This window comes from Setaria italica, chromosome IV (assembly GCF_000263155.2).
Source record: "Setaria italica strain Yugu1 chromosome IV, Setaria_italica_v2.0, whole genome shotgun sequence".
Lineage (NCBI taxonomy): Eukaryota > Viridiplantae > Streptophyta > Magnoliopsida > Poales > Poaceae > Setaria > Setaria italica.
This window is the reverse complement of record NC_028453.1, coordinates 443,519-471,497: the sequence shown is the minus strand read 5'-3', so window position 1 is coordinate 471,497 and position 27,979 is coordinate 443,519. Positions and strand designations below refer to the sequence as shown.

Here is a 27,979-nt window from a genome sequence, read left to right as displayed (position 1 = left end):
ATGTAGATGAATTAAAAACTAATTGCACAATTTTGTTGTACTTTGCGAGACGAATCTTTTAAGCCTAATTAGTCAATGTTTGGACAATAATTCACAAATACAAACGAAACGCTACAGTGTGCTATAATGCTGTAACAGTAATTTGACACCTTCCAACTTTAACAACTAAACAAGGCCGAATTGTGATGGCATCTTTTGAGGCAGCGTTGCGACGCTGTCAGCAAACGGTGCTGTTGTTGCTCGTCCTTTGCAGGGACTGGTGGCCAACCACTCCAGTACCTCACCTTCTAGAGCCTAGAGACTAGAGATTGCATTGCAGTATTTTTGCACCCTTGCAAGAGCATGGTACTCCTATTTGATGGACTAGACGAGTACACAATTCTTTCTTCTAGTTTTTTTAAAGATGTAAAAGAAGAATAGCAGCAGAATTAGGACTCCACTTTCCAGATTCCACTAGAGCACACTTATTTTTTTTGCAGACTAGAGTGCAGGTGCACAGTAGTGGAGTACTCCTAATAGCACTAGAGACCATCCAAAAAGGACATGACTTCTTAACACCAGAACTAGGACTCTTAACATTAGTCGGCGTGTTTGTTTCAGCTTATTCAGCCAGCTTATCAGCCACCGAACAGTATTTTTCTCTCATAATAAATCAGCCGTTTCAGCTTTTCAGCCGGCATTAGAAAATGTTTAATGCTTATTTATTCAGTCTATGCCACATCAATGGGCAACTCATACAGCAATATTGTTTTTCCTAGAAAAAGCACATAGACAATGTTGAAGATCACCAGCTACGCAGTGGAAGAAAAGCACAGAGACAAGTACCTTTAGAATCTTGGCAACTCAATCTCGGACATAGCCTCGTCAGAAAGGAAGCGCATCAAGATCTTCCTCTTTCTATCTGCTTAAGAATCTTAGAACTCAAATCAGGACACATGAAGATGAACCAACCAGCAACTATGGTTGCAAACCCATTTCTTGGCGCCACCTTATTTCTCAACTAAAATTCAAGCATAATTCCGTCAAAAACAGTTCATTATAGCAACTTACCCACAAACAAACACCGTGGTATTCAGTGAAATATGAAGCATGCAGAATCCATAGTTCTGTGAAATATGAACAACAGACAGAAACACATAACACCTGAAGAACATGTAAACCATTCAGTTCCTGACTCCTGACAAGGTTCTCATCTAAAGTGTAACATCGGGTTTTACACAAAATCGTCGGTTCTACAGAAGCACATCACCCCCCAAAAACACACACAATGATAGCATTCCACACCTAGCAAAGAGCAATTTGGGAGCATAAGTAAATGTAGCATGCAGGTCTCTCTAACTCAGATTTACTGCCCGGCAGGACCAACAAGGACTCCCTGCGCAGTGCCTTCCTTCTTGCCGCCTTCTTCCTCAGCGTTGTTGTCGGCCTTCCGGATACGGATCTTATACTTGAGCTCAAACTCGGTGATCTCCTTCTTCTTCCTCTCCAGCGCCTCGTGCATGCGAGCGATCACCTCCTCGAGTCCCTCCTTGTTGCGCTTCACTGCGGGCAGGACCTCCTTGATGGTCCTCTCCACCAGGACGCCACCAATCATCCTGTAGCAGCGCCTTGAGGGGTCCAGCGGCTCGATTGCGCCGATCACAAGAGAGTGCTCACTGACCTCCATCTCCAGCTCTGTGATCTTGGTGTAGAGTTGGTTCATTTCCGTGCGCATGTTGGCATAGGTGTTGGCGATTACTTGCTCATTTAGGGCTTCTTTGCCATCACCGCTTGCTTTGCTTGCCATTTTCCTTGTGATGCAGCTAAGCGCAGAATATCACAAATGGCAAAACCTGCAGATAGATATGATGCAGATCAAAGCACATCAGCATCAAAGGAATACATGAACTCACTGCTGTAGCACAAAAATTATAAAGGGCACTGAATTAAAAATTTATGACTTAAAAGTCCTCTAACAGCAAACACATTGCATAGGGCAGTAAATTTTACACATTGTTGTAGCAAAAAATTTACCAAGAGCAGAAAATAATTGGGCCAGAAGTTATTACCAAAGATAAACAAACAAAATCCTTTAGTTCCAAGAAGGTTGGAGAAGAACAGGTGGAATGTTTTCAGAAATATGGCCAAGGCCAAGTGCAAACCAGTTTTATATAGTTTCCATAAACTATGCTGCCCCAACTAGGTGACTTGTTCCTAGGAAAACAACTTACTGGGCGCATACAATGAAACGCAAGGGACAGCTATATTGGAATTTGGACAATCACATCACTTGGGACGACATCAGCATGGCCCAGCCAATCTGGGCAATTATGTTTACATATAGCATGATAAGCAGCCATCTATGTGCATTAAAATTATTTTAAACATCTGGCCTAATAACAATATATTGCCTCTTCCTACAGTTTATATCCATGAGCATCCAAGCTAATATAGTGGCAACTGCGACTGTAGAATTGGCTCCCAAAGAAATGGCAGCCTATGTAAAAGATAGTTCACAGATTACTCTTTAGTTTGGTTTCAAGGGGAAAAGAGAATATTGCATTCTGATGGCGTAGCCAAACCTGTCTAAGCATGTTCCCATATGAAGAAACATTTTCTACATCACTTGGTCAAGAAAGAAAACTTTGCACAGCAGAGCTTTGCATTAAAACGCAGAAACCACAGTAGCTCACGATCACCACTGCTAGCAGTGCTATATTGCTATGGCAGAATGAGAGGCTTTTTTCTCAAAGAAACAAAAACTGTAAGTGCTCTGCCCAGCAAATAAAACCTCTTCTTAGTTTTTTCACTAAAAAGGTAGCATAACTATATAAGCCCCATTTATTTTTGATAAACCGTCAAGGAAAAAATCACAAAAAAAGGTCATCCAGAGCCATTTCTACATGCTTGTTAGATGAGTCGTAACATGGTCAGGAACTCAGGCCCGTCAAATTCCATATTCTTGGACAAAAATAGCTACGAGCAACTGCTCAGTTCAGACAGGTAGCACGGTATTTGATGAAGAAATCTTGCTTACGAGTATATATCATAATACCAGAATTCGCATCCTTCTTCACAGGCTATATTTGGCTGTGCACAACTAAGTAACAGTCTTTCCTATTAACTCAGCAAAATGACACCCTTGTTTAAGACTTAAGGAGGAATATATTAAAAGTTAGCAATGCACTTCCCAAGCAAACCTTTTTATGACTACAACAGTATACAAGCTATAGCAAACGTGGACTTCACGCTCCCTGCTCTTACGGAGAGGATGAAAGTGTAACGTCCTGAAAAAGATAGTTCACTGATATCAACGTTTATGGATATTAGCCAATCGTATTCAAGTTAAGCAAGGCCAGAAATAGATAGCAAGAATACCATAACCAACTGGCCAAGAGAAGTTGCAAAACACCATTCCAGTCTACCATGTACTGACACCACTCTCTGTTACTAACAATGCAAAACACGATAATCCGAAACAAAAGCGGGTGCTTCATCTCAAACTCAAAGCACTAGCATCAACTCGGAAGAGGAATATGGATGCCGATGGGAAATGTGGATAGTTATAAACATCCAAAAGAAAAATGCCACCTGCCGTACGTCTTCAGTAAATCTCTCCCCTCGTTTATGCTATTGGGACAGAGCATCTCTAAGCGCATGACGCAAAGGCCACAAAACATCTGGATATGGGGGATGGTAAAAATCTGTGGCCCGTAGATGTCTAGTCGTCTAGATTTCTGGACAGCCAGCTCCAGCACTAATCCTAGCACTAGCAACAACAGTTGAAACAAGAAATTCCAACGCTCAATATGTACCCAACCTAACACGGGCATGGGGTCAGTTGAAGCATCCAGAACGAACTAGATGGATGGATTGGATGGAATAAGGATCCCGCGGAACGAAGCTGACTCCTGTGACAATCGACCCAGGCAGCAAACTAGGGCGGCTTGCTTACCCGGAGCCAGAGGGAGGAGGAGAAGCGATCCAAGGCCGGATGGATCCCGCTCCAGCAGAGGGAGTCGGCGGAGGAGGCGGCGCGGAAGGCAGTCGGGCGTCCGGCGGCCGTCCGGGCAGGGGACGACGGCTCGTGGTAGTTAATTTGGGCCGGGCCAGCTGTTATTTGGGCCGGGCGCCTTGTTCGACTAGTGCTTCATCGTCCTCGGTTGGAGACACAGGTGGTGCTGGGCCAAAACGTCTGGCTGGGTCAGGGGCCCAATGGTGCACGACGGGTCAAGTGGGCTTGCTAAAGGGCTGAGGCCCGTTGGCCATTTCGATGTGAAACTGAGGGAGTAAACATTTGCTGCTGTGCTGCTAGTCATCTGAAATTCACAAGTCTGTTTCACTAACTTGCTGCAAAAATAGCAGGGCTACCTTATCTGAGCAACATCAACTGCAGTAGTTATCAGCATTGAACGAACTGAAGCAACAGGAAGAACCATCCACACATGAACAGACGAGGTACTTTGCATTTTTCCAACATACGAAAGATAGCAATTCGACGCATCAGGTTCTCACACTGCCATCGAAAAGGCATGTTGATTCCTGAACGAGTTCCTTTCTTCAAGATAAGATTAACCAAGAAGCACAATTTTTTTTTTGGAAGCAAACCAAGAAGCACAATTCTGAAACATGATTACTATCATTTCTTTGCTGCAGGCATGCTCATTCCTCATACAAAGGTTTTTTGGTTTGTTTTTTTAGGACATTCCTCATACAAGCTGAGTAGTACGCATTCCTTCATTTCAGAAAGATAGGATTACAGGCAACTAATCGCAGCAATAAGGTGGATGCCTAGATGTTGTCGCGGAGCACCTTCCGGTGGCTCGCCGATAAGGTTAACTGTTGGGATGTATTTATTGGATGGATTAGGGACGGGTGGAGAGAAGGATGACTTAGTAGCACGCGCGCATGTGTGTGTGGGGGGGGTGGAGGGGGCCCCGAAGTCATGTTAATTTCCATTGGGAATTTTTGAAAAAATTAACACTAGTGAACCCCTAACAAAAGAAAATTTTTGAAAAAAAATAACACTAGGGGCCCGGACAACCAGATGGACGAGTTGTACCTGAAGGCGCTGTTCTCGCTCATAGGCGGGGTCACATTCCTTCACAAGTTGTTGCACGTGGTGTTCCCGGCGGAGTTGCGGGTGGCGGTGGCGTGCCTCCTGGGGAGGCTCACCAAGGCCTTCTCCCCCTACTGCTACTTCGACATCGTCACCTAGATGGACGGCAACGAGATGTACCATGTTGTGCAGCTCTACCTCAGCAGCACTACCACGCCGGCATCGGGGCCTGTCTCAGCGTCTCGCATATGCACAACGCCTCCTTCACCTTCAGCGTTGAGGGCTTGCCTTAGCATCTGGCTCGCCGATAAGGTTCACTGTTGGGATGGATTTATTGGATGGATTGGGGATGAGTGTAGAGAAGAATGGCTCAGTGGCGTAGCGGGGGGGGGGGGGCATGGCCCCCCTAAGTCATGTGAACTTTTATTGAAAAATTTTGAAAAAATTAACACTATGACCCCTAACAAAAGAAATTTTTTTAAAAAAATTAACACTAGGGGTCAGGGAACAAGATGGACGAGTCGTACCTGAAAGCTCTGTTCTCGTTCATGGGCAAGGTCGTATTCCTTCGCGGGGTATTACGTGCTGTGTTCCCAGCAGAGCTGGCGGCGGTGGCGTGCCTGCTAGGGAGGCTCACGATTTCCCTCTTTCTTCCCATTAATTTACCATCTCTTTCTTCCCATTAATTTACCATCACGATAGTAAGAAAATCCTTCTCATTAATTAAATTAATTAATTAATGTGCATGATACTACTCATTGCGAGTAGCTTTGCGAGTTCTTAAAATATTTTATTGCTATATTGTTGTGTACATACGTCTATCTATGAGAGTAGATCCAGCTGAACATTAGATTTCATACCAAAGCATAAGCTAGATATGGTATTAAAGGTATATCTTGTACGAGATATAGCTTTCTTCTCTCCTATTAAATTATTCGCCACATCGGTCAGAAATTCTATAGTAGCATCCTCGTCTACAGTTAATGATTGAGAGATAGCGCAGGCAGCTTAAAAAAATTTTTGGTTCCCAGGCAAGATTTTTACACGCGGACGTTTGTGCCCGCCGCCGGTACGAATAGCAGGGGACGTCAACACAAATCTGTCTAATTTTTTTTACTTTAAAATAAACATGAGCTAATTATTTAATACTTCTAATTAATATCCAAACATCCAATGTGACAGGGGCTAAAGTTTAGCCCCTAGGAAAAAAACCCCCTTAGTTTAAAAATTATTGAAACTCCTAAAAAATATATATATGTATTCTGACGCATGCAAAAAATAAATCTTTGACTAGAGAGAATTAAAATTAAAATTAAAATTCGGTTGATCCAAGACAAGATAGAATTAAAATTGTTTTTGTAGGATGTCCGTAAAGAAAAAAAATGTTATTGTTATATATATTTATCTCACAAGGCCATATCTATCTCCTAGCAGGATGCAGGCCGGCTGCAGCAGCCCTCATCTCTACCTCCTATTCGGCCACTTTGCATGCAGGAGCTCGAGCAGCCCAACCTGCCGGCCGGCAGCATTATAAATAAATCTGCAACGAGTGGAGCGATAGCTACCTACCTGACAGCCTTTGGTTATCGATGGCGGCAGCAGCAGCAGCAGCGCCTACGCTCGCCGTTGTGCTCTGCGCGGCGGCGGCCTTCTTCGCCACCGCCCACGCAAGGACTGCTGATGGAGACTTGATCGCTAAGACTTGCGCCAACGCGACAAGCCACCGCCGGTCATATTGGCCCTTCGAAAAGTTCTGCAACTCGAGGCTGCGCATGGACAAGCGAAGCGCGGCGGCCAAGCACCCTCGTGACCTCGCCCTCATCGCCATGGACCTCACCCAGCGCGCCGTGGCCGACGCGGACGCCAAGGTCGGCGGCCTGCTCCGCTCCGGCGCCGGCCACCACGACGACTGCACGGTGCGTGCCCTCCGGCACTGCCGGCTGGACTACGCCGCCGTGGCCAGCTCCATCCCCGTGTGCCGCGCGATGGCCGAGGACTACGAGAAGCCCGGCGCGGCCAACAAGCTGGCCCCCAGCGACTACTTCGAGTGCTCTCGCCGGCTGTGGAGGGACACCGGTAAATGCTTGGTCCGCATAGTCGGAGACGGTGAGGTGTGGGAGCCGTTGTCCAGGGAGGTCGGTGAGGCTAGGCTGCGGACCGACCTCGTGGAAGCCATGCTAGAAGAAATGCTCGGCGTCGTGAACAGACCCAGCACTGTAATTAATTCCAATGCTAGCTATGAGAGCTACATCTCTCTATAGCATGCTTATATGTGATTGACCGATATCGAGTAATAATAATAATCAACAGTCAACTAGATGCCACCATGCATGTCGTCATCTATTATCGTTTAGACGAGTTGCAATGCACAGTTTCGTTGTATAGTTAAAAAAAATTTGGTAATTGTGCCTGATGAGTATCACGAGGGGAACGGGATAGCTAGAAATACAGGAACGAAATCAGGATACGCCGCAGGTGTCCAGAAACGAAGGGACTTAGATCGGGATGAGACGTTTCAGTACAAAGTTCATGATCATGACTCGTAGCACGTACAAATGTGAACTCTTGCATTTTTCACCTTCTCTTGCTGCACAAACAAACGAAAACGCTTTGATCTAAAAAAACGAAAATGCTCCTCAGTCGGGCCGGCTGACCCCACAACAGCACAGCAAGCAAGCTAGGAGAAGCGGTGGGCTCTTGGGCTGGACTGAGTAGTAGGGGACTGGGCTATTGGACCTATCCCATATTGTAAATAAAAAAAGGGGATCCCGCAAATATGGGCACTTCGAATTTCTAAAAATCCTACACATTTCCATCCACTGCAGCCATGCATATTTTCCCCCTAAAAGAATCATCCATCCATTCACCTCTCCTTTGTGATTCCCTCCAGCTGTTCCCTGCAAGATCCATTCCCTGTCAGTTCCTGGTAGAGAAAATTAGGTGTAGATTGAACATGTTCGAATTTCATACAAAAATCTATGGTGTTTTTGAACATGCAGCTTGGTGAGACCTAGCATATTTCAGTTTGAACGTGCAGTGCTTGAAAAAAAAAGAGACATATACAACAGTTTCATGCAAAAGATTCTAGTGTTTTTTAAGTAAATAAACATTAATCTCTATTTGTATTTCTATTTGACACCGTTGGTAGTATTGGTCAACATTGTGAGACCTTGCATATTTCATATACTACAAACTATATACGACTCGTTAATCCTTGCTGCGGCTATATTTTCTGATAATGAAAACAGAGAATATGAACTGAAAAACGAAATTTAAAATGCTTCGGGAGAGGTTTGTGGCATTGGTATATTTCAAACATTATGGAGATTATAGTGCATCAATACCCCTGGTATGTTTTTTTTATTTTTATGAAATGTTGCATGGAAGTATTACAGTGCATTGTACTAAAAATAAACATGTATGATGGTAGAGACAAATATTTGTATATGTTTTTTTTGTTTCCTACAGGCCAGTAATGGTATGACAAAATGTTTGGCAACACAAGAATGCTAAAAGTAGGGTGGATATACTGGACTGATAATGGAACAGATAAGAACTCACAAGAATCATGATGTTATCCTAATTCATGTTGAGATTTATTTAGCTTTCAAGAAAAATTGCGCTGCGTATAAAACAATATGAATGTTTATCTTGGAGCATTGGCACTTTATACATACCTTTTCATTTCAACACAACATATGTAGATAGTTGATAGAGCAAATTATGCTGGGAAGTGGAGTCATCTACATTTTCATCAATGGTCTGCGTGCAGAAATCAACAATTTCCTCAGGTTTGGAAAGAAAAATACTGGCATATGTACTGTTTATTATCATATACTGTTTCATTAGATTTGCATTGTAGTGAACATAAATATGAAACTCACAATAACATGACAAAGGTGCAACTAGTTCCATGCACGCCCTGCTGCGGAGAGTTAGTGAGACACATCACTCGTAAACTAGATACCTAAACTAAAATCCAAAGACATCACACAACTGCAAGAACACACACGAGATGAGATTTCACATGCTACTCTACACAGGGGCGGATTCAGAACGGGGCTGCGCCCCGGGCTGAGCTGTTGAATCACGCCCAAAACAGTCTAATCTTGTCTCCTAAGCCTCATTTTATTAGGTTAAACACCACATATGTTAAATGGACTCCATGATCTCACCCCGAGCTGCAGCCCGGGCAGCCCGGACCCTAGATTCGCCCCTGACTCTACACATGTTAGAATATAGTATCATTTGTTACAAATCAAATATCGTATTAAAGATATGTGAAATTAAATGCATTGCAAAACTTTTAGACACTAAAAAGTAATATGGCATTAAAATTCAGGAATGCCCCATTTCATTTTAGAACACAAACCCTAAATCTGAAGTATGTGCATGTTCTGTTACTTCAAGCTTATCAAATGCATGTATTTACTAAGAAAAGCTGTAGTGTAAGAAAATACTAAGTTACTAGTAATTAAAGATATCAAAATAAAAATTCAGATTCCACACTGCAAGGCGCAGTAATAAACACACCCACCCACCCACCTTAATTTTCTTTGACAACACATTCCATTACTAGGCATACACCTCGTGAGTTTCATAGTTGCTAAGAGTACTTCAGATCCTGCCATCCAAAGGAGATAAGCAATACATGACTTAAAGGAATATTGCTTGAACAATTTATTTGAACTCATGGGAACAAAAAATGAACGTTCAGCCTTTTTAGGTAACTTAACGCTTAAACTCGCACATACACTACTCAAGTTGATTTAAATCTGTGTTATCAAATTTTTAGAAAAAAAAGGTATTGAAGTGCTAGCGTCTGGAAATTACAACAGACTCAATTAAGGTTTATATTAGATATAGAAAGAAAGGGCACAAATAATGAACTGGATGCAAATTTCTTGGCAAAACCGTACTGTTGGAAAAACACAGCAGACTTCACACATAGACACAGATTCAATAGCAAAATGCACACATGGACTTAAAGACTAAGATAGTGTCACCTCTATAGAATGTCTTAGCAGTGATCATGTGGTTGCAACAACAAATTTCTTTTTGGATGCAATAACACATATATAGAAAAAACAAATGCAAAATTAAGTACTCACACCTCTTGTAGGGACTATGCACTGGTAGTCATCTAACTCAGCGAGATGAAAACACTTGGGGTCGATGGTCCAACAGAACATACCACTACCAGGCTTAAAGGGGTTCTCCCCAATCCAAACCTCATCAGGGTACTCAGTTACCGGCACACTCTGTCAGTACTACCATTCCAGTTAAGACCACCTTCCCTCAAGAGCAGAGCATGCAGAGGAAAAAGGATTAAAGGCATCAATCAGATATAGCAGGAATTCAATTAGGCAAAATAATACAAACAACATACTAGCTAGAATGCATAAATGTGATGGACATAGGATCGATGATATGGTAGAGAAAACTTGATAGGAACTGCTAGCAAGCAGACCTAGCTTGTAGTCTCTGAATTAAAGCTTTCAGAAACTTACCACTGCAAACTTAGTTCATCACTGGCACAATGGAACCCCTAGTAGACTATGAATCCCGAAATTGAACCTAACCAGACTACAAATCAAATCCAACGAGCCCACAAAAGAAGGATGCAAGGAAAAAATACTGCCCAAAAACTTACCAGAGCAATTTGCAAGCGAATGGTTTAGTAGAAGCCCAATCGCACACGGCTACGCACAGAATCAGACGACACCAATTTGCACATGGATCCGAGAACAGCTCGGAGGGGATGGAAGAATCTCTCGGATCCGATCGATGCAGAGGTTGCCTCTCGTTGTCAAAAATGAAGAACATGAACTGCTAGGGTATCTGCGGGGCGAGCGACGAGCGGCTCGGGGGTGACGGCGGATCGGAGTCCGATGGTGCGCGAAACGGAGGCGGCCGACGAGGAGGAATCAGCCGTCCGTCGGAGAGGTTGACTGGTTGAGGATATGCATGGCGTAATTATCTGACAAGGCTAAGATCGCGGTGGGGGTAAACAGATGACAAGCCAAATTCACACAGCACCCTTCCAATTGTTACTCGAGAGAGATCGATCGATCGATCGATCAATAGGTAGCTGGAGTACAGTACATAGATAGCTTGCTTGCTTGCTGATACGTACACACACGACACGAGTACAAGCAATTTTATTCAACAGCTACTGAGCCTAGGCGGTGGAGTTGGCCCAGCTGGTGGTGGGGGCGACCTGCTGCTTGTTCTGGGTGTTGTTGCAATGGATGGCGCAGAAGGGGCCGCAGGACTCCAGGGAATTGCCTTTGCCGCTGCAGCTCACCATGCAGCTGCACATGCAGGGGCAGAACTTGCCCCAGGCGATGGAGTTGGGCCAGCTGACGGCGACCTCCTTGCTCTGCTTGCTGGTGAAGAAGATGCAGGAGGGCATGCAGCCGCCGGCGCAGATATCCAGGGAATTGCCTCGGTCGCTGCAGACCTCCATGCAGCCGCAGACGCAGGGGCAGATTCTGTTCCAGTCGGGTGCAGCCACCGCCGGAGGAAGCAGCTGTAGCTGGGAAGACAGCAGCAGGAGGCCGAGGACGAGCAGGGAGCAGCAGGAGGCCGAGGACGAGCGGCTCGCCATCGTACGTCCTGCGAGCGAGATGAGCGAGCGAGCGAGGAATGGCCTGGCGCCGGCCTAGTATAGTTTAAGTACATTGTTGGTCAAAACTAACATAGTTTGACTACAAAAATCTTACTATGCCCTGTAAAAAGAGGGAGTGCTATTGTTTTTAGTACGTTGTAGCAAAGAACACCCATAGTTAAATGCACAAAAAGTATGTGTGAGTCAATTTAACAAACACATGCAAACAATCTAATATGACAATCCAGACATTCACATTTTCCCACGGATACTGTTTCCTGATAGACGCTAACATGACAAATAAAAGATCAAGTACCAGTAAGTATCACAAATCCTCGAGTACATGCATCCTAAAGTGAGCTAACAATTAAACATCTACTGAATATGGAACCTAGAACATTAGAACCACTTCTTGTTCATCCTCTTGCCTTCACAAAGCTAATAGCTATGATGCAATCATGAGCATCAACTCACTAACATCGTATAAATCTGGAACAACATAGAGCAAACGAACATCAAGTTATGATGCTTACTATTTTGTTGCGAAAGATATAAAGCCCAATGACCTAACCAAACTTAGTTATATATTAACCACCACTTGGAGTTCTGAATCTACATATCACAGCAGCAAGAATTAATAACAAACATTAAATTCACAAGCTATTCCGGGGTCATAGAGAAAAAATAAAATAGTACATCATGTCCTTCTGAAAGATCCAAAAGTTGAGAGCAAGGGGGAGGGCGGAGGCAAGGCATACCTGCGAGCGAGATGAGGGAGATGAGATGTGCGAGCGAGGAATGGCCTGGCGCCGGCCTATATAAAGACCCTGCCCACCCCCCATCCTCTCTGGCCAGCCGAAATCACCTCCGATCCAGTCCACACAGGGAATCGATTAGCTTGCAGTTATATCAATGCATGCATGCTTGGTTCAGGAATATGTCTTTGTCACACTCTGCAGGTATGTACATGTAGAAATTACGTGATGAATCAGAGTGGGTTGGTGCCCACCGCCCCCCATATATATAGCAAGGGATCGATCGTCATCCATCCGGTGTACTAGAGTTCCAAGAAAAAGAATCTAAATGTGCTACTCCTAGTAGCTACTGCAGTGTGTGCCTTGTGTTTGGAAAAGGTATAGGAGGGTACGTGCTGCTTTGTCGATCAGCAATGTAGTACTCGATGCCATTTCACTTATTAATTTGCAACAAGAGAATAATGTGTACTGAAACAATAATCGAGCATAAGCTTCAGGCCTCAGAATAAACTTGTGAAAGTCAGCTGCATATCCAATTTGCTGTGAGCAGGTGCATATTCAGAACATCATGCAAAACATGCCTTGTCAGATTGCCACTTTTCCTTGCAAATGTTGGATATATAAGCACTTTTAGTTTTGAATTAATCCAGAAATAAATCATGAATATGATGATCAAGCAGGAGATTAAACTAGACATGTCTACGCAAGATCTAGACAAGTCTATCATTGCAAATAGAATCAGACATTGTACCACACTATCCAGTGCTATCAGACTGCAACAGATCATAATAGCCAGTATGGAAGACATAATGTGAGTTAAGGGAACGTACGTTTCTTTCTTGATGAAAACCGGCTCCTGGACGACTACCGGATACAGCAAGCGACGACGATCAGCAGCCTGACGTTGTTCGCGACGACGACTGAGGCCCGAGCGACGAAGAGGTAGACGAGCCGTGGTGAAGGAGTCGACGAAGAACTTGACGAAGCGGAGGAAGCGATCGAGCAGTCGCGCAGAGCGCTTCCCAAAAACCTTATTCGCCCTCTCCCGGTGCAGGATCGCTGAAGACGACGGTTCCGGAGACCTGCTCTCCCAATCGCCGGTGCACGCCGACAATCGGGATGGAGTAGACTACGGTGGCGGCGCAGCAGCGAGGGGAGGCAAAAAACCCTTGCTCGAATAGATCTGTTTTTGGTAGAGGCCGGTAGGTCGCATATATAGGAGAGCCCACGATTATCACGTCGCGATCGTGATCTAAACCGGTTAGGATTCCATATATCTCGCTGACTTATTGACCAAGTAACCAAAAAATAAAACGGCAAAAGGAAGCCGCGCCCCCGCAAGGCGAGGGGCCGGATTTCGGCGGACCATTCACGCAGGTGCCGCGCGCCCTCCGCCCCGCCCCGCCCCGCCCCGCCCGGCCCGGCCCGGCCCGGCGACGCGTGTGGAGCTTTTCTTCCCTCCCCACACACATAGCTTGGAGGAGTGGAGACAACTTCCATATTTAAGTTGGACATCCCTCCCCTCCACTAGCAATGTGGGACTAAATACTTGCACTCCACCTCTTGCCCACATGGGCCTTTGAGATTTAATTGAATTCTGAAATTACTAATGGGCTAGGCCCAATTATTTCAACAGCAAATACCTGGAAGCCTGAGAAAACTGAAAAGAAATGATGTCCAACCGATGATTGACAAAGTGGCAATTAAACTTCCCTCCTGGAAAGGAAGTCTGACGGACAAGGCAGGAAGGCTGACTCTGGTTAGGCAGGTGTTGTCTTCAATACCTATATACTTCTTAACAATCTTCCCTATCAGGAAATGGGCCATCAAGAAGATTGATAAATGGTGGACATTGCTTGGTCACATGGAAAAAGGTCATGCTGCCAAAACAATTGGGGGGTATTGGCATCATCGATCTTGACTTATTCAGCAGGACTCTGAGGTTGAGATGGCTTTGGTATGAATGGCGAGAACCTGACCGGCCTTGGGTCGGCACCTCTATTCCTTGTGATGCCATTGATCGGCAACTATTCAGAGTAAGCACTTGTGCAATCGTGGGGGATGGCACCCCTGCTTCTTTCTGGCAAAGCAGCTGGCTACATGGGAAGGCTCCAATGGATATTGCCCCCAATCTTTTCAAGTTGGCATGGAGGAAGCAAAGGACGGTCAAGGAAGATCTCACAAATCAGAATTGGACAAGAGGACTTTGACGCATGACAACTGCTGAAGAAAAGGCGGAGTTTGTGATTCTGTGAGATATGGTGCAAAGCATTCAGCTAACCAATCAACCGGACTGCATTCGATGGAAATGGACAGCTAATGGTGAGTACACTTCTAAGTCAGCATATCAAGCACAGCTACAAGGAATCTATTCAAATGTTCAAGGCAAGGTGATCTGGAAGGCTCATGCTGAAGGCAAAATCAAATTTTTTGCCTGGCTGCTCATACAACAAAAGATTCTTACTGCCGACAAAATGCTGCTAAGAAATTGGCCGTGCTCCCAAACATGTGTTCTGTGTGATCAACGTGATGAGACAGCATTGCATCTCGCGGTTAATTGCTATTATGCGAAGGAAGTATGGCATCTTGTTGCAAACTGGACAGGCGTTTCAGTATTGATTAGCCCCAACAGCGTGTCGGATATGAAACAGTGGTGGTCAAATTCCCTGGCAGGTATGAATGCAAGGCAAAGACGATGGGTGGCACATACGGAATGAACGCAACAGAAGGATTTTCCAACAATCGTCGATGAGACCTGATCAAGTGTTTGGGTTGGTTCAGCGTGACATCATGATCAGAAGAATGGCGTCAGGTCATCCGCTGATTCAGGAGGAGCTTCTTGCGGTGTAGATCAAAGATATCCGTGTCTCTTTCAGTGTTTATGAGTTCATTTAGCAACTATGTAATCGTCATGTAACTCTTGTCAAAACTCTCAATAATCAGTACGTACTAGACTTGACTTGATCATGTTCTGAGATCTTTATGTGATTATGTGATGCAAATAAAACACGTCGGTAACGCAACACGTCGCTCTCATCCGAAAAGGAAAGGACAGGGTGTTGCGTATTGTTGTTCTGCACTTGTGCTTCTGCTCGCTCCGATATATCCGGCTGTAGTGATGAATAGCTAGAAAGAAGAAAGGCACCAACCACGTACGTGACGAATTGAAAGTTACTAAACAAAACCACACCTAGTTACTATATGTGATTAATTACCTACTGGCTACTACTAATTACTAGGTAAAATGGAGTTTGTTTTGTCCACCTCACTCGAAGAAACAAAACAGAACAGAACAAAACAGAAACAGAAACAAATTAATACTAGTATGTAAGTGACTACCCTAGCTAAGCTAGACGTGTACGCTGGTGCATACTGATCGATACAATGAGAGCAAAAGAAGACCTTTAATGGCGATAGCTTGTACCTTAAGCAATGCAATAGAGATGACTTTCAACCAAATTAAGATTATTCTTTTTTTCCCTGCTCTTGCCTCCCCCCTTTAATTAACCTCCCAGCTACCCTCTGCTTTTGTAAACTCCTTGTACTTACTTCAATTCCTCCTCTTTCCAGAAAAAAAGAAAGGAGGTGATGAGGAATTGAACAAAGTGGCAAATAATTAAGCTTTTTGGTTCTATTTCTTTCTTATTAATCAAAAGTGTTAATTTGATGAATTATTTTTAGCACTGCAATTAATAACTAGTGGCAGATTCAGTCACACATCTAGCTGCTAGTATCGATCTAGTGCACGCTGTTCATCCAATCCTGGAAGTAGTACATGCATGCAAGCTAGTGACTCTACAAATTGATCAGCACACATCATTCATGATTTATGAGTATTGGCTCCAATAGAATATACAATGACTCATGGCCCCCAAAATGAAGGGCCTCCAAATTTTGACACTGTACTTCAATCCCTGTTCAATGTACAATGCATCTACATGGTGACGCAAAATCCGAACCTCAGGCTAAGGAACAATGCGTCTACAATACGTGTTAGAAGGAACTTGTCGAATCTACTCTACTCCTACTCCTAAAGTTTTGGCAGCGTGGCGCCGAAAGGTTGTGTTGATTTATTGATGATTATTCTTTACAAGGCTCATAGGCTTATATTTATACCCTGGAGTAAGCTAAAATCCTAGTCGAATATGACATGACTATTACAGCTATTTCGAAAAACTACTAAAGATAAATCTCCACACTTTCCCTTACTTGGTGGAATCAATTCCGCTTCGGATTGAACCCGCCTAGTCTTCCATCGATTTCTGGAATCACGGTCAACAGTGGTCAGACTTGGTCAACACGGCTTCATCGGCAGCCCTTTTCTCTCTCCTTCATCGGCTATCAGAATCTTATCCACAGCAGTTGAATCTGGTAAAAAAACTGGTGTCAACACTACGGCCGTTGCAACCACATCCCTTGCGCTTGTCCCATTACAAACTTGCGAGTTGCGATTTCGACAAATTGCGATTTGCGATCCACAATCCTGTCTCTATCATCGCCACTGCCCACAACGAGTCTCTTAACATAGACGATAAGCAGCTAATGAATCAAAAAAAGCCCTATTTGTTACTCGCATGGCCCCCAAATTTCTGGAGACGGCCCTGACCGCCACCAAGGTTGACGGCGTGGTCCGCGCCACTCTTGTCGTTCTTTATAATTTTTCTTTTGTTATTTATAGTCAAAGCTAAAATAATTTACCTTGGAGAAATCAAAATGTAGCAGTATTCCACTCTCATAACGCATAGTACTCTGGAGTTGTTTCTTGGAATCCTAAGGCAATTAATTATTATTGTGTCCATGACAGTATACCCAAAACACAATTGTGCATAAAACAAATCCATCCAACGCTATTGTATAGTTTTCAATGGTGGGACGTCCTGTCCAAGCTGGTATCTTCACGATTTTCCTCTTTCTTCCCACTAATTTACTATCATGCTAGTAAGAAAATCCTTCTCACTAATTAATAATTAATTAATTAATTAATTAATTAATGTGCATGATAGTACTCATGATAGTATCTCTGAGATAGTAGATCCAGAACACAAGGCCATATATCCTCTCATCTATCTCCTAGCAGGATGCAGGCTGCAGCAGCCCTCATCTCTATCTTGTGTTCTCCTAGGCCACTTTGCATGCAGGCTTTATTTATAATGTTAAAATCCTTGGTTTGGATACCACTGCACCACCATAATATTAATTGTTAATTCTGCATGCAGCTCAAGCAGCCCGGCAGCATTATAAATAAATCTGCAACGCGTGGAGCCATAGCTACCTACCTGCCAGCCTTTGGTTATCGATGGCGGCAGCAGCAGCAGCAGCGCCTACGCTCGCCGTCGTGCTCTGCGCGGCGGCGGCCTTCTTCGCCACCGCCCACGCAAGGACTGCTGATGGAGACTTGATCGCTAAGACTTGCGCCAACGCGACAAGCCACGGCCGGTCATTGTGGCCCTTCGAATTCGAAGAGTTCTGCAAGTCGAGGTTGCGCATGGACAAGCGAAGCGCGGCGGCCAAGCACCCTCGTGACCTCGCCCTCATCGCCATGGACCTCACCCAGCGCGCCGTGGCCGACGCGGACGCCAAGGTCGACGGCCTGCTCCGCTCCGGCGCCGGCCACCTCGACAACTGCACGGCGCTTATCCTCCGGAACTGCCGGCTGAACTACGCCGCCGTGGCCAGCTCCATCCCCGTGTGCCGCGCCATGGCCGAGGAATACGAGAAGCCCGACGCCGCCAACAAGCTGGCCCCCAGCGACCACTTCGAGTGCTCTCGCCGGCTGAGGAGGAACACCGATAAATGCCTGGTCCGCATATTCAGAGACGATGAGTTGCGGGAGCTGTTGTTCAGGGATGTCGGTGAGGCTGGCCTGCGGGTCGTCCTCGTGCAAGCCATGCAGGAAGAGATGCTCGGCGTCGTGAACGACGATGACGGATCCTTATTCGCTGTAGCTAAGCTAGCTAGTACTACCTTGTAATTAGTTCCAATGTTAGCTATATAGGAGAGCTCCATCTCTTTATAGCATGCATATATATGATTGACCGATATCGAGTAATAATAATCAACAGTCAACTAGATATACCACCATATGGAAATTTTGGGTCGAATTTGTGCACGATTTTGCATTCAAACATTCCAAACATTTGGACTAGTACGTGAATCTGGATCATAGGGCTACGGTTTTTGTATTCAAGGTTTTGTAATTGGAGCTATGGTTTTGGGCTTCTTTCTAATAAAAATTCGGCAAAGCTCTTGCCGTCCGTAAAAAAAAAAAGTTCAGCGTTGCAGCTTAATGACTTTCGTTGTATTTAGCTGACTTTGGACCGACTTTTGGGAGCCTTGTTGCGCTCCACTGTGAACAATCACACCGTGCATGTCAAGTTCCCACATAGGGCTACAAACTCTAGAAGAAAACTTTGAAGAGTTCATATGAAAAGTTGTGAGAGAAAGAAGTGCCAAAGGGGTGGTTTCCAGGCTATTCTAGGGACTTGGCAGATTTCGAGCAGAGCTGAAAATCAGGGGGTTGACCGCGTTTTTGAACAATTAAAGCAAGCTCTCTCACACATCCACGTCATACCTAGATGAAAGTAGGCAAATTGCACTAAAACTTTTACTTTGGGAAGCATGAAACGTTTAGTCGAAAAGCAATTTCCTCAATCTTGGCTGTTAGCAGCACCGCAGCACTTGGTATTTGGAACATTAACGGGTTATTTAGCAGACTTGATGAAATTGAAGGTTTCAAACCTCAACTTTGATAATGTAACTTTCCTCTTTCTTACCATTAACTTACTATATATAATACCAGCAAGAAAATCATTCTTAGAAATAGCTTTACAGGTTCTTAAAATATTTGATTATTGTGTCATCTATCTACAGTGGACCCGGAACATTAGATTTCATATATACCAATATAAGATATGGTATTAATAAAGGTAAAAGAATACACTCCAGTAGGCTCTCTAGCCACTTGACTCCACCCCACCCTCCATTCATGGGGTCCCTAGGGAGTCATCTATCCATGGGGCTATATATTGCTAGAGTTGGAGATATTTTTGTTGCCCTTAAAAAAATAGAAAGAATCACATTTGATCTTTAAGGGCTTTGGCACGAGAGCTATTGCTGGAGTTGCTCTAGGTAGCATCCTCGTCCATAGCTTAATGATTATCACGACCTCCATCGGCCGTATTACATATAGATCTGCAACGCCATCTCTGTCTGCAGCTAGAACATAATCAGGATCACTAATAGCTATGGTGGCACTGCATCATCAGTCATATTCAGTACTGCACGCATGCATATTCAGTTCAATCTGAATGTACCGGTCGGTGGCTACCAAACTCGTCAGGCGCAACCGCCGCGGAAGCGGGCTGTGGCTGCCGGACGCACGCGGCCACCCAGATGCGGATACAGATAAGAGCGCATGCCAATGGGTGCGCGATGCAGTTTGGGTCGTGGGCTTGCGCGCATGGGGATGACTTGCGGCCTGGTAGTCCATGCGAGGGAGGCGCGCGGCCTGGCTTGGTGGTCCACGCAGGACGGGGCGCGAGGTGCGCTGGCGTGTGGGCCGTGGGACTGGACGTGGGTCTGTGACCCCGTAGTGCCGAATACACCTATATATAAACAAATAATCTTTTTAATTTAGAGATATCCTAAAAAATGATTTTGATTCTGTCTTGTCAAAGGCTTGGATCAACTGGATTTTATAATGGCAAACGGATTTAGGTTGCCGCTGTATACATGGAGCACTGCTAGAAAATAGTTCTAAATGAAAAACCATATACGATCCAATTACGATCTAGCACTGCTAGTGCTAGCTAGGTAGAGCTTGATTTTGTAAAAATAATAGAACTAGCTTCATATATTTTTTTTTCGAATTGAAATTAATTTTTTACAAATTTTCTAAGCTTTAATTCAATTCTGGATTCTTAATAATTAAGCAAGTTGATAAATCTGAGTGATTGAAAAATATCAGACGCTATTACACATCAGTAGCGAGATGGCCTTCAGGAGATTGGTACTTTGATGCACGAGATTATGCATCATTAATTGTGCTGCCTCTTAGGGAGGGACCAATAGTGTTAATTTTTTAAAAATTTAGTCAAAATTGATTTGTTTAGTGCAAAGGCGTTGGGCTCGGGAGGAAGGCGTACTTCTCCTCGAGGCCATCGAGTTCAATATGGACGGCAATTTGGTAAGGAATCAAATCTGTCAACAAGTTAATCAATCCTTCACTAATCTCAGCTGGGACTGGATGCATCTAACTGAACAAGCCCAGATCACAATTCTCAACTCCAGGACTGACTGCATGCAGTTACAAGTTGTTGCACACCAGGTACACACACACACACACACACACTTCATCAGCCACAGCAAGTGTTTTCTGAATCTTTTGTACATATGTAGTTAGTTTGTCTCCTCCTGCGTCCCAAAGCAACCTGATAATGAACCGGATGGATCAAGCCAACGATTACGAGCCATGCAAGATCGATGCCAAATGCTCTAGGAGGGAGCAGCTGATGGTGTTCTCTGTACTTACCGCAGAACAGGTCAACAAACCGCTTCAGTGGATTGCTCTGTGCTCTGCTCACACTGCTACCTTGGTTTACCTGCCAAACCGGAAAGAACAGTTTCAAGCATGTTGCAACAGTCAGTTATCATCATGTCAAGTGGATCATCCAACATAAAGCTAAAGGGCCCAGCATGTTGCAATTAGTTTCTTCGACTAAGCAATTGGAAGAGGGAACGCGTGGATGGGAACCTGGGTGTTGAGTTGCACGAATATGGCCTTCACGTCCTCAAAAACCTCATCAGCGGATTTAGCACCATCAACCTGAAGATGCAACACACAGATGCTATTCATCTCACCAAGCAAAAGTATTTATCATTAATTGTAAACATATTCACTAGTAAATCTTTTCACTTCATAGAGAAGTACTACTATATGTGTGTCATGGTAGTACTGGTAAGTCAAGTTTGTGGTCACAAGTTTCAGTCTTGCTACATATTAGGTTATTCTACAAGTTTATAAACCAAAGCGCCCCCAAATTACCCTTCGAAGCTTCCCTCTTTTCTCATAGTACTGAACAACAGGCAAAGTCGACTCCTGGAAAACTTGGAACCGCCTCCTAATGGTGTCGATGTTGTCATCATCTCTTCCCTGTATACGTATCGTAGGACCAAATAAAGCACTGAATGAACCAACTGTGACAAAATGAAGAACCTGGGGCTAAGGGATGACTAGAAGGAAACCTGATTTCGGTTTAGAATCCGGCGCTCCATCTCTTCCTTTGAGCAGTCGATGAATAGTACAAACTCAGGTTCAATGCCAATCTGGTAACAAGAACACAACAATATCAAAGGGACATTATAGTACTACTACGTTTAGCGCAGCAAATCTTTATTCGTGCACATGTGGCTTATGCTAATTTTCACCTTTTAGAACCAAAATACATGACAGGTCAGAGTCGGTCATTTATACTGAGTGATAAAGAAAGGCGGTCTTTATCTTACAATGTTATCGTAAGCTTGACGGTTCTCTTCATTTCGAGGAAATCCATCAACAAGGAACTTATCATTCCCACTTTGAAGCATGGCCTTCAACAGTAGCTTGACAATGAGCTCTGATGGCACGAGCTTCCCTTCATGCATCAGGTTCTTTATCATCGTACTGATTCAAACGTTATAGAGTCAGGAACATAAATACCAAGATGGTGCTAACAGCGCAAACAGGTGCTAGTCAGATCAGCAGCAGAGTGAACAACATGCAAGCTATTAGATCATGCATACATTACCCCTGTTCGGTGTCATATTTAGCTTCCTCACGCAGAAGATCGCCAGCGCTGAGATGGGTGAAGCCAAAGTGTTTGACAATCTTAGAACACTGAGTGCCCTTGCCACTGCCAGGGCCACCTGCGCAAGATTATCAGAATCAGATGCAGAATCAGATGATATGCAAGCTATTTGTTCAGTAGCATTAGCATATCTGCAAATATGAAAAAGCTGCAGGCAGCATACCTATGACAAACACAACCGTTATCTTCTTCCCAGGAGGAAATGATCCAGCTTCAGTCTGTGTTCAATTTAATTACGATCAGCAACAAGTTTGGTGAAATATATATGATTAATTGCGAAATGAAAAGTAGGCCTAAGCCGGGCATATATATATATATATATATATATAGACTTGTTATCATCATAAATCAAGAGGGTTATCTTAATCTAAAAAAAATCAAGAGGTTTATGTTTGAAGACATGGCAAGTAGTGATACAGCATACAGCAGCCATATATGGTTTTTTTTTTCTCATTGTGAGAAAAAAATCAGGTTATAAGCACATTGTTATTATGAAATTGCTGTGGCAAGTGGTGATGATACCTTGATCGCATCTGCCATCAGGGCCGCCGTTGTGTGGATTAACAATTAATAATAATATAATAATAATAATATGTGGTCAGAAGAAGCCGGCCGATTCCAACTGGAACAGGAAAATCTGCATGAAGAACAACAGGCGATACACATGCATATTATATTCGATCAGAGAAGAAGAACATTGGAATGAAGCGGTGCAGATTTGGAACAAGCAATTAAGCACTGCTGAATTGAGGACGAACATTCAGAGCGTGCAGAAGAACTCAACTCGTCCAGGACTAGATTGGCAGATTCATTGCTATCAGCAATCACTAGCTAGCTAGCTTTCGAAAAGGAAAAATGACACTGACGACGCCTGGGTGTTTCTAGTGCTACCTAGAGGCTTCTTGAAGCGACACGTACGCAGGGGTGGTCCATCTAGAAATGACATCTTTCTGCTATTTTCTTTGAAGAAGAGAACAAAAATTTCATGTAAACGGCAGCGACAGCAGAAAAACGTACTCATCATGCGGAAGATGCATGCATGGAGCAGGCTTTAACTCCTGAGACGAATGACTAAATTTGCCTTTAGCAGAAGCGTGAGCATATCATGGTTTGCTTACCATATTGGATCTGTAAAGAATAAAACTAATAATATCCTTCCGGCCCGTAAAGGATCGGAAACGGAAAATAAAAGGAGAATGGGCCGGGACTAGCAGCTAGAATATCCGACAAGCTTTGCTAGCGAGCAGCTAATTAACAAGAAGCAAATAAGTAATGCTTGTACTTCAAAGCAAAGAGTTAATAATAGTCTGAACCTGAAAATGATACTATATACTATGCAAAAAAAGAAGGGAGAATTATTACAAGGAAGGAGCGGGAGGAGAATACCTGCAGATGCCGGCCGGCAAGCTTTGCTTGCAGCTAGCAGAAGTTGGTCGTGCAATCCGAGCTAGTGATGTTGGGAGAGAGGGAAGGAAGGAAGGGGAGGCCTCGAGAAGAAGCAAAGCCAAAGCCAAAAAGTGCCGGACCAGACAGCGAAAGGAAAGGCCAAAGGACGGAGCGAGGGCAATGCAAAGCGTGATTCGGATTCCACGATGTATACGTGCAGAGCAGCATAGCGGGGGACCGGACAAAAAGCAACATCCTATTAACTGGTAAGCACAGGAAAACTCGAATTTTCCAACTATATATATGCGGTGATATTAAACTTGAAAAATATATCACCAAGTATTACAAAAAGTTGTTCGGCCCACCAGAATACACAAGTATTACAAAAAGTTGTTCGGCCCACTAGAAAACAACTTTGTGTCTATGGATGAGTTGTTCCGTGACAATATTCTCAAGTTTGGCCACAGGAGAATGAGCTCCTGGTTTGCCACCTTTTCTGGAAGCGAGGCACGAGAGGCTATTTTTTCAAATGACAAATAACACTGCTCCCGGACTATTTTCCTCAAGTGTAGTAAGCAAACAATTAATCAAACGCACTGACTAGTTACTATAATTATGTGTAACAGTATTGCTCCTATGTACTTAGGGTTGTTGATCATCAGCATGCATGCATGTGATTATGCATGATATCATCATCATCAGTTATGCATTATAAGATCCTAGCTTATAACACTCGGCAAACAGCACAAGACGTCTACAGTGCCGACAAAAATTTTTTGGCCAAGTGTTTTTTATCGGGTTAGGGTTTAGGGTTGCCGAGTGCGAAACCTGATGCTTGGCAAAAAAAAAAGCAACGTGACGGTGTGGAGACGGTCATGATGTTTGCCGAGTGCCTAACGGCCTGTGCACTTGGTAAACTGCCCTTGTTTGCCGAGTGTCCCAGCTCTGACACTCGGCAAATATGCCTTTGTTTGCCGAGTGTTCCGATAGAATAAACTCGACAAACATTTTAGCACTCGACAAACACCTAGTTTCCGGTGGTGATGACCAAGAAGAAGAAAATTGACTACGAGCACCGCCGGTCCTTGCCTGCTCGCGTGGATCACAAGATGCGCATGGTGGTGATGGCAGTCTTGCTGCCTCCTCTGATGCCGGTCTCGGCCGCCGTGGCCGTGGCCGTGGCCGCCTGGCCCTCGCCTACGTCGTGCTCGCCGCCGCCGACCACTGCTTGTGCGCCAGGCTCTTCTCCCTCATGCTCGTCGCCGACACGGGGTCGTTGGACCTCTTCAGTACTGCGGGCATCGTCGACTTCTTCGCGACGCAGGACCTCGTCGGCTTCCGGTCCCTCCGAAAGGCGGCTGCAGCAAAGGAGGCGGCTGGCCGCCCAGTAAGCAGCGCCAGCAACTAAGGAAGCTAGCTGGGTGATAGATATGATCTTGCACCTTTCCCTTTATGCTCCTGTAGAGCAGCCAGCTGATCATGGAGGAGGAAATATATAGTTGCATCATCGATCAGCTAGTGTCGATCTCATGCAAGCGTCGATCTTTTGTGTATTTCGATGGTGGAAAATAAAGACTAGATCAATCATATCAGTATGTTGAAACGATCACTAATCATGAAGCTAGCTTACAACATTCTCTCTGTTTTTTTTGAACCGGAATATGCATTCCATTAACTCAAAGACTCAGTGATATCACTGGTCACTAGGTCCTCGACGCCCGGGGGCGTTCGTCCATCTCAGTGACATCTCTCTCTTTAATTTGCAGTAAAGGAAGTTTATTAATTATCTGTTACCACGAAATTGTCAGCTGATGCTCAATTTTAATTTTTTCAGGTGATCCTTACATTAGGATTGCCAGGATTATTGTGCCAGGGCCAATACTTTGCAGCAAAAAACCCTCTTCCATGATCTGAATATGTGTGGTGTTAGTGTTAGTGGAGTCAGTCAAGGTGACCGAGCTTTAGCTGGCAAAAGAAGATTGCATAAGCGGGCATGGCATGCTACTAGTGCTTTTTTTTTTGGGGTGCGAGTGGAATCTGATGTAGAAAATTACAGCAATTGGGATATGGAAAGTGCAAAAAATGCCCATGGGTCCCACCGCATCACCCATCGGAACAGACGAGAGACGGGGCCCAAGGCCCAAGGCCTAAGGCCCAAGCCCAACCGCGAAAGCAAAAGGGCGAAGCGGCCGGGCCACAAATTCCCCCTTGCTGCTGCCATAAAGCGATTCCCAGTCAGAGTCACGCGGCAGATTCGCTCGCGATACCCATCGGCCATCCTCCTCCATCGACCACACCCCCGCCGGCCGCTCCCTTCGGATCCATCCATCGCGTCCTCTGCTCTGCTCTGCTCATGGCCGACGGCAATCCCACTCTCGGGTATCGCTTCCTTCCTTTCTTTTCTTTCTTTTCTTTCTTTTTTTTTTCTTCCGGAAATCAAGCATCCCGTGATCGTGATCTGCTTCGTCCCGTTTCCCGATCTGGAGGCCCATCTTGTGTTCATATGCTAGAACCATAGCCCAGGGAATTACCCTGCTGGGCAATTAGAGGTGACGCCGCTTTTGTTCGTTCATCGGTTTGAAAATTATTAGGCCGTCTAGTTACAGCTGCACATTGTTATTTTAGGTGGCCAATCGGCACATGAAACTGTCAAGTTGCTCGAATACAATCCTATTTGTAATAATAGGGGAGTTATTTGTTGTCCCCTGTTTGTGGCTGGCGACTGATCGGTGCTGTCGATCCTTCGCAGCTCTCTTGCAACAACTGTTCCAGTTCAGGCCGTTCTGTTCGACATTGATGGAACCCTCTGCGACTCTGACCCTCTCCATCATGTGGCTTTCCAGGAGCTGCTTCTTGAGGTACGGATTTCTCAATCAAACTGCAGTACATTCGTTCGCTCCCTTTTACTCTAAGCGGCACGCTCTGATAGACCAGATGGCTTTATGCATACGCAGATTGGGTACAACAACGGTGTGCCGATAGATGACGAGTTCTTCATAAAAAATATTGCTGGAAGGAGTGATGTTGAGGCTGCCCAGAATCTGTTCCCAGACTGGGACCTTGAGAAGGGCCTCAAATTCCTAGAGGACAAGGAAGCTAAATACAGAAGGTACAGTACTGTGCTCCTGCTCCTAGTTTTCAGATAACTGAATGATTCACAGTTTGCAGCAGCACTGGGTACTATACTAGGCTGTGGGGGATTTTGTGATGACTTATTTTTCCTTTTTTTTTGTCACTCGTTGTGTCCCTTGCATCCTTACATTGGACAACTGGTACTGAGTTACTACTGCTTGATGGGCCACTGAATATTTCTAGTTGTTCCTTTGCTTCAGTTTGGCAAAAGAGCGCTTGGAACCTGTGAAAGGCCTTGGGAAAGTGGTCCAATGGGTCAAAGATCATGGCTACAAACGTGCGGCGGTAACCAACGCCCCTAGGATTAACGCAGAGCTCATGATCTCCCTTCTTGGCCTCTCGGACTTCTTCCAGGCCGTTATTGTTGGAGATGAATGCGAGCAACCAAAGCCTGCCCCATACCCATACCTGAAGGCCATCAAGGAGCTTCAAGTGTCTGCTGAACACACCTTCATCTTTGAGGTAAATCAAACGCTGGTGCTTTGAATCTGATGGAGCTCTTGTGATCTGATTGGAATCATCGTAGTCACTAATAAGATATTTTTGTTGCAGGATTCTCCTTCTGGCATCCGTGCTGGTGTCGCAGCAGGAATGCCTGTTGTCGCCGTGGCGACGAGGAACCCTGAGAAATCCCTTCTGGAAGCAGGAGCCAGCTTGCTGATCAAGGACTATGAGGACCCCAAGCTCTGGGCTGCACTTGAAGAGATCGACAGAGAGGAAGCGAAGCTAAAGAAGGCTGGCGCATGAGATGGGATGACGATGAACAATTGTCTAGATTTATTAGCAAATTAAATTTACATGATGCAGCCGAGAGGAACGGCAAATGGCTCAACTGGGTATATTTTTGAGCTTCTAGTTTGGTATTATTTTTTGTTCTTAATGAGAATTCAGACCAAATAAGAACTCAGAAATCTCGCCTTCGGTGGTTATGATTGTTTGATGGATGGGAGGCTGTGAGTCACTCCGTGGAAATGACAAATCTGTTGAACCTTGTTGCGTAGCATCTCTTAATTGTTGCTTCAGTCCTCTTGACTTGCTGATCTGAAAGAAAGATGGCAATTTCTTTACTCCTGGAAAATGTGCCGAAGTGATTTTTGAACTCCGCTCGTTTGTCAAATTAATAATTGTTTTGTCTCACTTTTAATTCTAGCTGTGGCTATGGAAACCGTGTTGAAAGTTGGTTTCTGGGGCTATGCAACATAAACTGAAGTCA

At 44.6% G+C, this 27,979-nt stretch overlaps 3 protein-coding genes across 4 annotated transcripts; 1 reads left to right on the top strand and 2 right to left on the bottom strand.

Annotated features, from left to right (window-relative positions):
• Nucleotides 1-1,046: 1,046 nt before the first annotated feature.
• LOC101778246 (probable prefoldin subunit 2) lies at nt 1,047-4,077 on the bottom strand. 2 transcript variants are annotated; one of them, XM_004964255.4, is made up of 3 exons: nt 3,935-4,077; nt 3,180-3,266; nt 1,047-1,832 (listed from the first exon to the last, which is right to left on the bottom strand). In XM_004964255.4, exon 3 carries the CDS (start codon nt 1,784-1,786, stop codon nt 1,346-1,348), a length of 441 nt encoding a protein of 146 aa, XP_004964312.1. In that variant the 5' UTR covers nt 1,787-1,832; nt 3,180-3,266; nt 3,935-4,077; the 3' UTR covers nt 1,047-1,345. The 2 variants fall into 2 exon arrangements, with proteins under 2 accessions (XP_004964312.1, XP_004964313.1); XM_004964256.4 differs by lacking the exon at nt 3,180-3,266.
• Nucleotides 4,078-20,574: 16,497 nt separating this feature from the next.
• On the bottom strand, nt 20,575-23,782 carry LOC101777840 (UMP-CMP kinase 1). The gene is made up of 10 exons (XM_004964254.4): nt 23,635-23,782; nt 22,771-22,885; nt 22,412-22,466; nt 22,189-22,306; nt 21,908-22,064; nt 21,647-21,727; nt 21,447-21,554; nt 21,156-21,227; nt 20,934-21,003; nt 20,575-20,832 (listed from the first exon to the last, which is right to left on the bottom strand). The coding sequence occupies exons 2-10, from the start codon at nt 22,786-22,788 to the stop codon at nt 20,801-20,803; spliced, it is 711 nt and encodes a 236-aa protein (XP_004964311.1). The 5' UTR covers nt 22,789-22,885; nt 23,635-23,782; the 3' UTR covers nt 20,575-20,800.
• A 2,074-nt stretch (nt 23,783-25,856) lies between these two features.
• LOC101777431 (haloacid dehalogenase-like hydrolase domain-containing protein Sgpp) lies at nt 25,857-27,777 on the top strand. The gene is made up of 5 exons (XM_004964253.4): nt 25,857-26,013; nt 26,384-26,492; nt 26,589-26,743; nt 26,967-27,228; nt 27,319-27,777. Exons 1-5 carry the CDS (start codon nt 25,988-25,990, stop codon nt 27,511-27,513), a joined length of 747 nt encoding a protein of 248 aa, XP_004964310.1. The 5' UTR covers nt 25,857-25,987; the 3' UTR covers nt 27,514-27,777.
• Nucleotides 27,778-27,979: the final 202 nt, after the last annotated feature.